Source organism: Carcharhinus amblyrhynchos, chromosome 24 (assembly GCF_965287045.1).
Source record: "Carcharhinus amblyrhynchos chromosome 24, sCarAmb.v2.hapA, whole genome shotgun sequence".
NCBI classification, from domain to species: Eukaryota; Metazoa; Chordata; class Chondrichthyes; order Carcharhiniformes; family Carcharhinidae; genus Carcharhinus; species Carcharhinus amblyrhynchos.
Genome location: NC_137347.1, coordinates 36,083,716 through 36,099,863, shown reverse-complemented (window position 1 = coordinate 36,099,863; position 16,148 = coordinate 36,083,716). Strand labels below are relative to the sequence as shown.

At 42.5% G+C, this 16,148-nt stretch overlaps 1 protein-coding gene across 2 annotated transcripts in view; it reads left to right on the top strand.

Moving 5' to 3' along the window:
* Positions 1–16,148, top strand: part of kdm1a (lysine (K)-specific demethylase 1a) — a 68,950-nt gene that overhangs the window by 26,232 nt on the left and 26,570 nt on the right. For both annotated transcript variants that reach the window (XM_080211243.1, XM_080211242.1), the window contains exons 10-16: positions 1,550–1,567; positions 4,940–5,082; positions 5,724–5,814; positions 11,495–11,629; positions 13,424–13,497; positions 14,121–14,232; positions 15,718–15,850. In XM_080211243.1, the coding sequence (XP_080067369.1) occupies positions 1,550–1,567; positions 4,940–5,082; positions 5,724–5,814; positions 11,495–11,629; positions 13,424–13,497; positions 14,121–14,232; positions 15,718–15,850 (706 nt within the window). The remainder of the gene's footprint in view (positions 1–1,549; positions 1,568–4,939; positions 5,083–5,723; positions 5,815–11,494; positions 11,630–13,423; positions 13,498–14,120; positions 14,233–15,717; positions 15,851–16,148) is intronic.

Genomic DNA, 16,148 nt, shown 5'->3' with positions numbered 1-16,148 from the left:
GGTGGCTGGAATTGCTGATAGTGATGAACAGTGTTGGACAATACAGCAGGATATGGATAGGCTGGTAAATTGGGCAGAGAAATGGCAGATGGAATTTAATCCAGATAAATGCGAGGTGATGCATTTTGGAAGAACTAATGTAGGGGGGGGTTATACAATAAATGGTAGGACCATTAAGTGTATAGAAACACAGAGGGACCTAGGTGTGCAAGTTCACAAGTCCTTGAAGGTGGCGGCACAGGTGGAGAAGGTGGTGAAGAAGGCATATGGTATGCTTGCCTTTATAGGAAGGGGTATAGAGTATAAAAGCTGGAATCTCATGTTGCAGTTGTATAGAACGTTGGTTAGACCACATTTAGAGTACTGCTTCCAGTGGAGTAGAGGTGTATAAGATTATGAAGTGTACAGATATGGTGAACAGTGGGAAGCTTTTTCCCAGGTTGGAGGCGGCGATCATGAGGGGTCACAGGCTCAAGGTGAGAGGTGCGAGGTATAACTCAGATGTCAGAGGGACGTTTTTACACAGAGAGTGGTGGGGGCCTGGAATGCACTGCCAAGTAGGGTGGAGGAGGCAGACACGCTAGGGTTGTTTAAGACTTACCTGGATAGGCACATGAGCAGACTGGAGATGGAGGCATACAAAAGAATGTTCTAGTTGAAGATCAAGAGCCTCAGGACGTTGCTGGGAATTAATAAATTCCTATCAGTCATCCAACAAATTTCAAAACTCACCTTGTCACTTATGTTGGAGCTACTGGGGATCTTCCATTACTGTCTGTATAGCCTGTTTATGTTTATTGATGTTTCCCTTTACATCCACAGGCGATTCGGTCCGCCTTGTTGGCCAACAAGGTGCATACACGCGGTGGGTCATGCGAGGGTTGCTCTTGGATGTTGCTTCGAGAGTTGCCTCATGCTTCATGTCCGTTAGTGTACGCTTAATCTGGACTAATTGATGGGCAACACATCAGCTCAGTGACTATCACTGTCAGCTGTACAGTTGCAGGGACCCGGGTCGGATCTCTGGCTTGGGTCGATGTCTGTGGGAGTTTGCACATTCTCCCCGTGCTTGCGTGGGTTTTCTCCGGATGCTTCTGTTTCCTCCCACATCCCAAAAACGTGCTTTTTAGGCTGATTGGTGTCAATAAATTGTCCCTGAATTGGATCTCCCTTAATCTGGCGCACATATAATTCCCTAAATTTGCTCCCCCTTTATTGTGGAGTTCTACTAGAAGTAGACAAAAACGTTGACGATCAACGAAAGACTTGAATAAGGCACTCACTGAGTGTTAAAATGGGCGGCGTGGGCTTGTAGGGCCGAAGGGCCTGTTTCCTGTGCTGTGCTGTTCTTCGATTCCGAGTAATTCATTGTATGCAAAGTGTTTTGAGACACTTTGAGAGTCACAAGAAGGCATTGTATTACTGCAAGTTTGTTTCTTTAAAAGTTGAACACTTCAAAATTGTGGTCACTGGGTCAAGGTGTTAATAACTTTTCTCCTCTTTTTTTTCTATGTCGTTTCCTAATGCTTGGAATCTGATCCTAATGCAGGGAGAAAGATGCACCAATGTACGTATTTTTACTTCTGCTTTTGGGCATATGTTATGAAATCTCATTGCAAAGAGGCAGTGATTGTGTTGCGGGGTGGGGGGTGCTGGGGAAGAAAAATCAGTTCAGTCGTTTGAAAAATGTTAACGTGGGGTTTCCAAACATTTTAAGTCACGCAACTCCTTGTGACCACCCAAGAATATTGGGGAACAGCAAGTATTTTCATCATGTTGACACTTTTTGTTTTGCTGCGAAATTTCGAACACAAAAATCAAATGCAAGCAAGTTTTTTTCTAGCCATATCTATGTATAGAAACCATAGAATCCCTACAGTGGAGAAGGAGGCCATTCAGCCCATCGAGTCCGCATCCAGGCCCCATCCCCATAATCCCACACGTTTACCCTACTAATCCCTCTCATCTACGCGTTCCGAAATACTTGCAATTTAGTATGGCCAGTGCACCTAACCCACACGTCTTTGGGAGGAAACCCTCGCTGACATGGGAGAATGTGCAAACTCCACATAAACAATGACCCATGCCGGTGTTGAATCCGGGTCTCTGGCACTGTGAGGCAGCAGTGCTAACCACTGTGTCACTGTACTGCCCACAAAGGCACACAGTGCCTTGTGGGCTTGTACCCCCCTCACTTAAACATCTACCTGGCAGCCCCCTCCTCCTACCACACACCAGCTCAGCAACCCCCCAACTACCTAAAGTACGACAGAAGCAGACCATCAGCCTGTTTTCCTTTGTTCATTCTTCCCCCTCCATCCATGTCCCCTTTTCTTCTGCCACACTGCGGTACCCCGCAAGCACCATCTCACACAAGGACAAAACTAACACGGATAATAACATATAAGAAGAAAAACGCCCAGGTGGCAAGAAGACAACAAGCCACAAGATAAAGGCAAGGCACCACGGAGCAACAAGAGTTGGATGTGAGTGGAAAGAAAAGTGGCAGAGCACAAAGGAAAGGGGACATGTCCCCTCTCTCTCTCTCGTGTTTTAGGTCTGCCTCCCCGATGACTTGTTCTGATTAACTTGTTTTATTACTGTAATTTTTGGAAATGCTCAGTTGCTCCTTTTGAACCAGCGTTTGCTGGTCACGTAGCAGCTGCCAGCTCCACAGACCCATCAGTGTAAATACGGTTTGCGGCATCACAATCCTCAGATTGCAGCAACCTCTTCTCATTTACCAACATTAACAACATGCTTACCGCAATCTCCTGTTGAATGGTACATGAAGGGTTGAAGGCCAGCTGTCGTCTTGAGGTGAAGCAAGTTATAATGTGATTAGGGCCATGCATTCTGTCCTTATTTTTACTTGCATGATTTAGCTAAATATCAGAACTTGTGACTGAAGGTCATATTTAGTTTTGATTTTGAATGTAGCTGTAATCTCAATGGTTTCGCTATGAGCTAGGGAAGACGTGGCTAACGAACTATGCTGTCACAAGTGGAAGGAGGAGGGAATTGCAGCTTAGCAAATTTATGCAAACACAGAAATTCTCATAGTTGCATACAGTACAAAAGGAGACTATTCAGCCCGGTGTTCCTGTTAAAGAATTATTTAATTAATCTCACTGCTGCTTCCCCAGAACCCTGAAAATCTTTCCTTTTAATGTATTTATCAGGTTCCCTGTTGTATCTGAAAGGAATATATCCCAGATCACATCAGCTCACTACATAAATAAATCTCCTCATTTGCCATCATTGGTTCTTTTGCTGGCGACCTTCTATCTGCGTCCTCTGGTTACTGAATTTCCTGTTGGTGAAAACGGTTTGTCACCGTCTATTCTGCCAGAACCCTTTTATAATTTTGAATTAAGATTATCCATTTGCAATATTTTACTGTCCCTCAAAGATTTAGCCTGATGCACATTAATTGCTAGGAATCAAGCTCAACAAACTAACGTGGAATGCATCAAGCATAAGGTGGCTAGTGTTATTCTTAGTGTGAATTGGTTTTGCTTTTATTTCAGGCTTTAATGTCTAACGTGCACCTTAGACAAACTGATGAGCACATCTCTTCTGGGTTAGGATAGTGGAGGCAAAAACCCTAGATGCTTTATAAGCTAGGAATTGTGCTAATCATTTGCCATTGACATAAACTTTGTGGTAAACTTAAATAGCGGCTGAAGATTTTTTTCTGTGCCCAGACAAAAATAGAACAACAACAAGTTCAGCACATTCCTGGATCTTTCCTTTCGATGAGATATGCGCACTGGCTTAAGGACAGTGGCTTTGACATTCTCGCATGGTTAACGGTTCAACTTCCATGTGTGGCAAATTCAATGAAACCAATGAATTTGATGGTAATATACATCATCTGTGTGGGGGCAAATTATGTTGATACCAAAACACCCACTGTAAGCGGTGAGGACCAGTGTTCCCTCTGGTTGCAGAACAACACAAGTCCAAGTGCAGGCTACATACAAGTAAGTCTCTTTTAAGATGCCATGAAAGTGGCCAAGCAAAAGACAATGATAAAACATCGTAAGGCATAGGAGCAGAATTAGGCCTCTCAGCCCTTCTCCACCATTTAATCGTGGCTGATTTTTTTTCTCATCCCCATTCTCCTGACTTTTCCTCTTAATCCCTGACCTGCTTATTAATCAAGAACCTATCTACCTCTGTCTTAAAGACACTCAATGATGTGGCCTCCACAACCTTCTGTGGCAAAGAGTTCCACAGATTCATCACTCTATGGCTGAAGAAATTCCTTTTCATCTCTGTTTTAAAGAATCGTCCCTTTAGTTTAAAGTTGTGCCCTCTGGATCCAATTTTTCCTACTATGGAAACATCCTCTCCGCTCTATCCAGGCCCTGCAGTGTCCTGTAAGTTTCAATAAGGTGCCCCCCTCATCCTTCTAAACTCCAACGAATACAGACCCAGAGTCCTCAACCGAACCTCATGCGACAAGCTCTTCATTCCAGGGATCATTCTTGTGAACCTCCTCTGGATCCTTTCCAAGGCCAACACATCCTTCCCTCGATACGGGGCCTGAAACCACTCGCAATACTCCAAAATACATCCAAAACACAAGCACTGCCAATGTATGTTGCTGGGCTTCGTATTTATTGTTTCACCTTCACTACTTACTGATCACCACCCACTCAGGTATGTGAAGATCTTCCTTTGATGTTTCAGGGACTTTAAAAAGTCTTTGCTTAGGGTGGAATTGGTTGTGAAATCCTGGATCTCTGCTAACACATACTACATTTGTAGCCCCTTTTTTTTCCTGGTGTGACACCCCCTAAGCACAAAGCACGGCTAAACCCTAATCTGAATAGAGATATTGGTGACACTGATGCGGCTGTTGTGTATTTTTGCAAGAATATATGATCCTGTCTGTGTTTTAGGCAACAACTATGTTTCTCCTGCTTTTCAGGTCCCCAAAGAGAAAGATGAGATGGTAGAGCAGGAATTCAATCGGTTGCTAGAGGCTACATCTTACCTCAGTCATCAGCTAGACTTCAACTACCTGAACAACAAACCTGTATCATTAGGACAGGCGTTGGAAGTTGTCATACAGTGAGTATTTGGTCTTTTGATAAATTTAACACTCTTGCATGCATTACCACAAGTCAGTCACCAGTCTAATTTTTGTCAACTGTATTTTCAAGTCATCACTATTTATTGGTTTCTTCAGCAAGCAAGGCTTCATTTATAATGTGCATCTTATTTTGTTGACATGTTTTTGCGCCAAGAAAAAGATGTTCTTAAAAACATCTAGACTTCTAGAGCCTGCTTTTTGCCCCAAGTACTTTTCACTAATTGTACGGCATTCAATGTGGTGAGGCTAACAAAGAACAAAGAAAATTACAGCACAGGAACAGGCCGTTCGGCCCTCCAAGCCTGTACCGACCATGCTGTCCGATTGAACTAAAACCCCCTAAATTTCCAGGGACTATATCCCTCTATTCCCATCCTATTCAGATATTTGTCAAGATGCAAAGAAACATAATAGATATTAAACATAACACACTAGTTATTAAAGAAAGTGTTTTATACAGCCTCTTTCACAATGCCTGGATGTCTCAATTGGCTTTATAGCCAATGAAGTAATTTTGAAGTATGTCATTGTTGTAATTATTAAGGTAATATAGAATTTGTAACAGCAATAATCCCCAAAGCATTATTTGTATTATAACAATAATTGGAAACCTTGTCAGACTGCAAGAGAAACACGTGAAGGATGAACAGATTGAACACTGGAAGAAAATTGTGAAAACGCAAGAGGACCTGAAAGAGTTGCTTAATAAGGTAATTTGAACTTGGTTTAAATTTTATATAGAATCTAGGAATAGGGAAAATAAATTGTTTTTTCTTTGACATTTTACCATTAAATTTCATCTTTCAGAAACTTGCACTTGATAAACAATGAGTGGTTGTAGCCTTGTCTTGTATTTTGATTTGTCTAAAGTTTGAAGATACTTCATGTCTGCTCTAGATGAGAAGGTTGGACTTCCTCAGATATACAACTTTAATGCATCCCCACACCACCCGCAAATATTTTATATCTTGCTGTGAAAGGGCGATTGAGAGGAACATAGGAGCAGGAGTAGGCCATTCAGTCCATCTAGCCTGCTGTACCATTCAATTTGATCATGGCTGATCATCCACCATTTTTCCCCGCACAATCCTATATCCCATTATGTCATTGGTATTTAGAAATCTGTCAATCTCTGCTTTGTACTTACTCAATGACTGAGCTTTCGCAGCCCTCTGGAGTAACAAATTCCAAAGATTCACCTCATCTCGGCCCAAAGTGGCTTCCCCCTTATTTTGAAATTGTGTCCCCTGGTTCTGAATTCCCCAGCTAGGAGGAACGTCTTACCTGCATCTACCCTATCTATCCCTTTTAAGTATTTTGCACTTTGCAATGAGATCCCTCTTCTTCTTTGAAACTCCAGCGAATACAGCCCCAGTTTCCCAAACTCTCTTCAAAGGACAGTCCCACCATGTTGGGAACGAGTCTGGTGAACCTTTCTTGCACTCCCTTCTATGGCAATAATACCCTCCCTAATGTTAGGGGACCGAAAAATACACACAGTACTCCAGGTGCTGTCTAATTGAGGTTCTGTACAAATGATGCAAGACTTAACTATTCCTGTACTCAAATCCTCTTGCAATAAAGATTAATGTACCATTTGCCTTCCTAATTGCTTGCTGTGCCTGCATTGTTAGCTTTCAGTGCCTTATGATAAGAACATTCAGGTCCCTTTGTACATCTACACTTTCTAATCTCTCACCATTTAGGAAATACTCTGCACATCTGTTCCTCCTACCAAAGTGGATAATCTCTCATTTTTCCAGGCTATGTTTTTGTCTATACACTAATACTGTCTAAATCTCCTTGAAGCCACTTTGCATCTTCCTCGCAACACATTCCCACCTAGCTTTGTCACCTGCGAACATGGAAATGCTGCATTTGGTCTCCACACTCAAATCATTGATATACATTGTGAACTGCTTGGACCCAAGTATAGATCCTAGCAGTACCCCACTAGTCACAGCCTGCCAATGCAAGTTTGCAGGTTTATTCCTGCTCAGTTTTCCATCAGATTAACCAATCCATGCAAGGATATTACCTCCTATCCGATATGCCTTAATTTTGCTAACTAAATGGGGGATTTTATCAAAAACCTTCCAAAAATCCAAGTATCCTGTGGTGGCACACAGGTTAGCGCTGCTGCCTCACAGTGTCAGGGACCTGGGTTCAATTCCTGGCCTGGGTTACTGTCTGCGGAGTCTGCATGTTTTCCCTCTGTCTGCTTGGGTTTCCTCCGGGTGCTCCAGTTTTCTCCCACAGTTCGAAAGACGTGCTGGTTAGGTACATTGGCCTTGCTAAATTTTCCCTCAGTGTACCCAAACAGGCACCGGAGTGTGGCAATTAGGAGATTTTCGCAGTAAGCAGTATTAAGGTAAGCCTAATTGTGACACGAATAACGAAAGTTTCCTTTTAATGTTATACAATTTTTAACTGCCTTTGTTAGCCAAGGTTTGACTGGAATGTAGAATTGCTGTAAACTGTGTAAAAATTCTTTAAAGATTGTCCATTGCCTGTGTGCCATCGCACCTTTTAGTGCCTTTTACCAATCCATCTCTCATACCTACATGATTTCCTTTGTTTAAATTTAACATGCTGGCTTCAGAATGAATAAAAATGTAAATGTCACTCTAGTCCCAGAGGACCAGAGGCTACTTTCCCCTTTCAGAGAAAGAGAGAACTGACTGGTGGTGATTTAACCTTAGGGTCATCGCACCTCAGGGTGAGGTTGGAGGCGGGGTCTTTGTGGAAAACTTCAGCCAGTACAGGAACTGTTGGTGTCGCTATGCATTGTGAACCAGTTGTCCAGCCAGCTGAGCTAACAGACCAAAGATCTGCAAATAAAAATGCACTCGACCCAAAATCCACTTAACTGTTCCCCTTTGCAGCGGATTTGTTTTTTAGGAGTTAGTTGGTCCTGTGATGTTATTTTCAGTATTGTTATTAGTATTGTGACCTTAACCAGAAAATATCTGTTTGGATATTCAACATTGAATATGTTGAAAAATTATTTTAAAGATTGAAGGAGTTATCATATTTATATAGCATGCTTCACAGCCTCACGTTGTTCTCAGCACTTTGCAACCAGTTAAATAAGATTTAAAGCTTATTTATTTGTGTCACAAGAAGGCTTACATTAACATTGCAATGAAGTTACTGTAAAAATCCCCTAGTCGCCACACGCTGGCACCTGTGTGGGTATTCTGAGGAAGAATTTTGTACGGTCAGTGCACCACGTCCTTCGGAGGAAACCCATGTGGAGACACGGGTGCATGTGCAGGCTCTGCACAGACCATGACCCAAGCCAGGAATTGAATCCTGTTCCCTGGCACTGTGACGCGACAGTGCTAACCACAGTGTAATCACTGTTGGGCTGTTGGAAACACAACAAGTAATTTGTATACAATAATGTCTATGAGCAGCAAGAAGCAAGATGATGGTGTTGATTGAGGGATAAATATTGGCTAGGGTGGTGAGGAGAACGCCTGCTTTTCTGCAAAATTGTGTTGAGGAACCTTGTCCTTCTGTTTGAGTGAGTTCTTGGGCCTCAAATATCTCGTTGAAAACTGGAATCTCCAACAATGTAGCAATCTAGCAATGTAAGGGCAGCACAGTGGTTAGCACTGCTGCTTCACAGCTCCAGGGACCTGGGTTCGATACCTGGCTTGGGTCACTGTCTGTGTGCAGTTTGCACGTTCTCATCGTGTCTGCATGGGTTTCCTCCAGGTGCTCCAGTTTCCTCCCACAGTCCAAAGATATGTGGGTAGGTTGATTGGCCATGCTAAAATTGCCCCTTAGTGTCCTGAGATGCGTAGGTTAGAGGGATTAGCGGGTAAATATGTAGGGATACGGTGGGGTAGGGCCTGGGTGGGATTGTGGTCAGTACAGAGTCGATGGGCCAGATGGCCTCCCTCTGAATTGTAGGGGTGTCCATGATTCTGTGATTTAATCGAAGGCTGTGGCATGTTGATCCAAGTTTTGGAGTGAGATTTGGACCCTCAACATTTAGATTTTGGTGACAGTCCTACAAACTGAACCACTGCAGATGTCTGTACCGCTTGACCTTGATGAAAAGTCCTCCTTTAAATCCAAGCTGTGAGTCTCCCAGCTCACTGCAGTGGGCTGAGAGAATCCCGTGGTGGCCGATTTGTGGGTTTGCGCGAGCATTTGCACCCTGCTTGAGTCACCCAGCAGTGTTTGTCTCACATCAGATATTGGCGGAGGGACACACAGACAATTTAAATGGTCATTTCAATATTATTTGAATGTAATAAGTGGGCCTGGGCCTTAAGTCTCCAGACCCATTAGCGTCTCCCATTCTGCCAGAGTATTTCACTCCTGCGGGGATTTCACTAGCTCCCAATTTCAGGGGGCTAGCGGCCCAACCCCGCTGGAGTGAAGATGGGATAATCAGTTCCCTACAGGTGGTCAGGTGGCAAGAGAGATGGTGCCCCTTGGACATTGGCATGCTGGCAGCCAGCCTGTGCCCCCTGGCACTGTCTATGGGGCAAAGTTCCAATGCCCGTGGGGCAGTGCATGGGGGTGGGACTTGGAGGACAATTGGTAGGGGGTCCTGCTGCTATTCTACAGTTTGGAACGGTAGGGGAAGAAGAGAGGCCAGCGATCTTTGATGGGGGGAGGGGGTGTCAGGTTTGCCAACCTGGTGGTGTGGGAGAGGGTGTTGGCACTATGGGGAAGGGAGGGGGAGATGGAGCTGGAAATTGCGGTGGGCTTGGGACAGGTGGGCAGGGCAGGGACTGAGAATGGTCATAGGGCCAGTGATTGAGCTGGCTGCTGGCCAGCAATTGGGAGACCGCAGTGCGGGCAAATGTGCATGCACTGCTCTTGGCACTGACAGATCTCAGCACGCGCAGTGGCCTGCTCAGCACACTGATTTCAGCTTTTCCAGTGGAAATAGGCTCTGCCCCTGAAACTTAATGATATTCATGCTGCTCTGAACACCTGCTGAAAAAAAACTAGTGTGAATTACTCCAGTTTTCATGCAAGTTCAGCACTTAGGATTTATTTGGGAGAATTCCACCCCCAATCTGTAATCTAAGTAAAAAAATGCTATTTATTCTCATCCATGATTGTAACACACTGCAGATATGCTCTGTACTGAGTGTAGAAATTTAAATATTCTTAAAAAATCTTATCACGTTGAGAGAGAAGTCAGTCCCGGTCTTTGCACATACTTTGACTTTGTGGTTACATTTTGTTAGGCTGCAGTACCATCTCCTACCATGTGATGGTGCTGCTGATGGTCATTAGTATTACAGACCTGATGTTCTGATTGTAAATTACTGCAGTGTATAAATACTTTGTCCTATATTTAGCCTGCCAAGTTTCTTGTGATTTGTGAACTGTAATGGGACAAGTTTTGAAGTGTATTGTTCAGAAAATCGGTTGGAGACTGTTTTTTGATTATATTTTAACTGCAGAGGACAATAACATTTCACACAGTACATACAAGCAACCATTGCAGCTAGAACACTTGGATATGTCATTGTTAAAATTGATTGACTTTCAGTCACTATCATTTGTAACCCCATTTCAGGATATATAAAATGCAAACAAAATAAGGAATCCACGGCAGATCCTTTTTTGACGTTTGTAACGAGAAAATGTTAATACTTTGAATGTAGTCCACTTTTCAATATAGGTTACCCTGAGTAAAGGTCTGCATCAGATATTCCTGTCTTTTTTTATCAGGTGCTGATACATTTTCTGTTTTAGATTTGTGGAATGTTGTGCCATTTCAAACTTGTTTTGTAATTTAGAATCATAGAATCCCTACAGTGCAGCTTAGATCGAGTGGCATGGAGAGGATGTTTCCACTAGTGAGAGAGACTAGAACTTGCGGGCACAACCTCAGAGAGAATGGACAATTCTTTAAAACTGAGATGAGAAATTTCTTCAGCCAGAGAGTGGTGAATCTGTGGAACTCATTGCCAGAGAAGGCTGTGGACGCCAAGACGTTGAGTGTATTTAAGACAGAGATAGATAGGTTCTTGATTAATAAGGGGATCAAGGGTTATGGGGATGAGAAAAATATCAGCCACGATTGACTAGCGGAACAGACGCGATGGGCCAAATGGCCTAATTTTGCTCCTATATCTTATGATCTTAAGTTTTTCCAAATCACAAAATGCATAATTCTAAATCCTCTGTGGACGATGAAGTGTGCAGAAAAGAATTGAAATTTCTCTAATATCACCCAGGAATGTTAGTTCTGTTCTCTCCACAAACACTGCCTGATTGCTAACAGTATTTTGTTTTTGTCTTCATCAGTTTAAGGTTGTTTATAGCAGTGACATTTGAAAGGATGTGCCGCTAGGTTACCTTGTACTCGTCGGTACCTGTTTGTCTATTTTTGTCTTTTTTAATACTCAGATGGTATCGCTAAAAGAAAAAATAAAAGAGTTGCATCAGCAGTATAAAGAAGCCTCTGAGGTGAAGCCCCCTCGTGACATTACCGCAGAATTTTTGGTGAAAAGTAAATTGAGAGATCTGACTGCATTATGCAAGGTGAGTTTTGTTTTTACTGTGCGGGGATTTTGATTCCTTTCGTACATACTTGGGGCGGAGGGGAGAGAATCTGGAAGCATCCGTTTTGTTTACACCTCTTCTCTTGAAGGCTGTAAAAGCCTAGAATTTGGTGTAATGTGAAGAGGAGGTGTAATAATCGGGCTTGAATGTTATACTATTTTTAAAATGATTTTTTTCACCCCATGCTGTATAGAAAGCTGTGAGAAGGTGATGGCAGAAGCATAGTTTTATACTGTATTAAACATTTGTTGGTGACTGTTTGCATATCATATAATAAAATCCTACAGTGCTGAAGGAGGCCATTCGGCCCATTGGGTCTGCACCAACCACAATCCCGTCCAGGCCCTATCCCCATAACCCCGTGCATTTACCCGAGCTAATCCCCCTGACGCTGAGGGGCAATTTAGCATGGCTAATCCACCCAACCCGACGTCTTTGGACTGCGGGCTCTTAACTGCTTCATCAGCCTCCCATGTGGAACCTTGTCAAAAGCCTTACTGAAGTCCATGTAAACTACATCAACTGCAATACCCTCCTCTACAGACCTAGTCACCTCCTCAAAAAAATTCAATCCAATTTGTGAGACATGATCTCCCTTCGACATAACCATGCAGACTATCCTTGATTAATCCTTGCCTCCCCGAATGGAGATTAATTCAATCCCTTTCCCTAACACTGAAGTGAGACCAACTTGTCTGTAATTTCTTGTTTTTTTTTCCCTATTCCCTTCTTGAATAATGGTACCGCATTAGCTGTCCTTCAATCCTCTGCTGCTTCCTGTGGCCAGAGAAGATTTAATTTTGATTTGATTTATTATTGTCACATGTATTAGTTTGGAGTAAAAAGTTTTGTTTCTTGTGCCCTATACAGACAAAGCATACTGTTTATAGAGAAGGAAAGGAAAGGGTGCAGAATGTAGTGTCAGAGTTATAGCTAGGATGTAGAGAAAAATCAATTTAATGCGAGGTAGGTCCATTCAAGTCTGATGGCAGCAGGAAAGAAGTTCTTCTTGTGTCAGTTGGTACATGACCTCAGACTTTTTTGTGTTTGTTTGCTGACGGAAGAAGGTGGAAGAGAGAATGTCCGGGATGCGTAGGGTCCTTAATTATGCCGGCTGCTTTGCCGAAGCAGCAGGAAGTATAGATAGAGTTAATGGATGGGAGGCTGGTTTGTGTGATGGATTGGGCTACATTCACGACCTTTTGTAGTTTCTTGCGGTCTTAGGCACAGCAGGAGCCATATCAAGCTTTGACAATTACCATCAGAGCTGCTGCAATCTCCTACCTTGCTTCTCACAGCAGCCTGGCATATATCTCACATGGGCCAGAGGGTTTATCCACTTTTAGGCCCATTAAAACAGTTAATGCCACCTGCCTCTCAATGCTGAGTTGTTCAAGTAAATGACAATACCCCTCCCTTATTTCTATACCTGTATCATCTTTCTCTCTATCATGAATGCAGATGCATGGTACTCATTTAAAACCTCCTCTGGCTCCACACACACATTGCTGTGTTGGTCTCTGGCATGGAAAATGAAATTACCACCGGTGAACTGAGGCCTATTTCACTGATTGGTGACCAGCTGCCTGGACAGAGCTTCATGTTATTTGTAGCTAATAGATTCGAGATTGAAAAAGTTCAATCCCGACTGTCAGCAAAGTCCATCCTGACCTGATTCCAACCCAGTTCCAAAGGTGAAGAGATAGAATTTTATAATGATTATTTTTTACGAGATCATCACTTGACAAATTCATTTGATTTCAATTCTAACAGGAGTATGATGAGCTTGCAGAAGCTCAAGTGAAGCTTGAGGAGAAGCTGCAGGAATTAGAAGCTAACCCACCCAGGTAACTCGCCTATTCATGAGCACACTTTATTTATTTAAAATTAAATGCTAGTAACCTACCAGCGTCATGTTGATTGTTGCTCAGATTGTTTCACAGTCTGATCCGGTAGCTTTTATCATTCTGCTGCATTTGGGGAATTGTATTTTGTACACAGCTGTTAACAATGCACGACATACCCTTTTTTTTTGGAGGATGAATCTGAAATTGCAAGTTGTAAACACTGTAAAGTACTGATGGCCCAGTGCAGGAGTTCTCAGATTTATTCACCTTCAGACTACTAAGGCAGAGCAAAAAAACCTCGCAGACTACCTACTGGTCCTACCCTAACCACTTTCACTTACCACTGAACAAAACATGAGAATTAATGAAGATTTATGGAAACTAAATATCTCGCTACTTTTTCATGAGGTTGAGGGTTCTGGCCTGTCCTCTTGTATGGGCTCAGCCGTGCCATTGTGCAGCAGTAACTTGCATTTTTGACCATGCCTCGGACTACTTGAAGGGCTCTCGTGGCCCACATTTGTAGAATCTCTGGTCTGGTGTCCTATAACTTGTAATACTCTGGAGAACATGAAGACAAAGGTCTTGAATTATTTTTGAAGTATGTGTTTTGCATGTTTCAGTGATGTTTACCTGTCATCGAGGGACCGACAGATCCTGGATTGGCATTTTGCCAACTTGGAATTTGCTAATGCTACACCTCTCTCCACACTTTCATTGAAGCATTGGGACCAGGTGAATAGCTAATTAATATACACTGCATGTCAGGCATTAACTATGACCAATGCATCGTGGACTGTGTACGAATCTGTTGATGTATGAATGTTATCTCCAGAGTGTGATTTGTGTATACATGCCATATAATCTTTGTCCATTTGCAGTAACTACATATTGAATCAGTCGTGTTTCCCTGAGTCAGATGATTTCAGAGCTGGCCTGAAGTCACTGGCTGCATTGGAATTAATTGAAGACCTTCAGGGGAGTACGTGGCTGCTCAGTGTCTGTGCTGCAGCTGAACAGTTTATAACTTTAGGGAAGAACATTGCCCAGGAGGCTGGGAGAACTCCTTGAATAATGTACGCAATATTTTGCAAACTCCTCAACAGGCAGGTTAAATAGAAATGATCAGTTTATGTTGATGTTTGTTCTCCATGTGAGCACTGTTTCCCCTTTCTTCATCCGCCTGTAAAGTCCAGCCTTACATGTTAACGTGTTCTCTTCACCTTCTGTGTTTATATATAAGTAAATTCCCATTTTATTTTGACTGTCTTGTAAATAATCTTGCATCAATGGGTGGCACAGTGGTTAGCACTGCTGCCTCACAGCACCAAGGATCCGGGTTTGATTCTGGCCTTGGGTGACTGTCTGTGTGGAGTTTGTACATTCTCCCTGTGTCTGTGTGGGTTTTCTCTGGGTGCTCTGGTTTCCTCCCACACTCCAAAGATATGCAGGTTAGGTTGATTGGCCACACTAAATTGCCTCTTAGTGTCCCCACGATGTTTAGATTAATGGCGTTAATTGGTGGAGTTTTGGGGGTAGGGCTTGAATAAGATGCTCCATTCGATGGGCCAAATGGCAGCCTCCTACACTGTAGGGATTTTAAAAAAAAATTTCTGAACTGTTCCCTTTACATTGACTCCTCAACCACTAAGAACCATCTGTTTCTACCTCCTCTGCCTGACCCCTTCAGGATTTTGAACACCTCTATCAAATCACTACAGAAACTCTTCCAAAAAAAAGGACCTAATTTTGCAAGTCTTCTTTTGCAATCATTAAGCAAAGTACCGCTTGCCAATTTCTATATAATCCCAGCTTAACACTCTCTTCCTCTATTTCAACTGCCCTTTGCCTATATTTTCCAATAAAATGTGATAAGTAAATGGTAACCGTGGCAGTTTTGAGCTGATTATTTTTCAGTGGAGTGTTGAGAAACATTTTCTATATTTAAGGCATTGTATAATTCCAGAATCATAGAATCCCTACAGTTCAGAAGGAGGCCATTTGTTGCTTTCTATTTCGAATTTGTATACTAGTGTGCTGTGTTATTACTGTACAATTGCAAGTGAAAATTTTGAATGGATGATGAAGAGCAACAATTGGTAGGCTTGAAATTTTGATTTGCTGTTACTTGTGAATCGATTGAAGCAAATAAAATTAAATGTTACAGCTCTTATGCTCATTATATCTTATGGTATTGTTTCCCATTTGTTTTCTCTTCAGGATGACGACTTTGAATTCACAGGAAGCCACCTAACAGTACGAAATGGTTATTCTTGTGTTCCTGTAGCACTTGCAGAAGGTCTTGACATTAAATTAAATACAGCTGTTCGACAAGTCCGCTATACTGCCTCAGGTCAGTTGGTGTGAATTCTGTGTCAGTTAATTAGTGATACAAATTCTAGTGTTGAAAAATTAGCATCCTGTGGATTTATTGTGAAACTTTTGAAACTGGTGAAGTCAATGAGACCGAAACTATATTGAATAAGTTGTGTTGCACGTTATACTTAATTCCTGGGATTACTCTTGCTTTTATTTGCTTACGTTGGATAGATGGTACACAATGTGTGATCCAAAATATTTAGATTCTGAATTGTTGGGATGAGATGAAATAAGGAAGCTTGATTGGGGCATAAACAATCTTAGTTTATAAC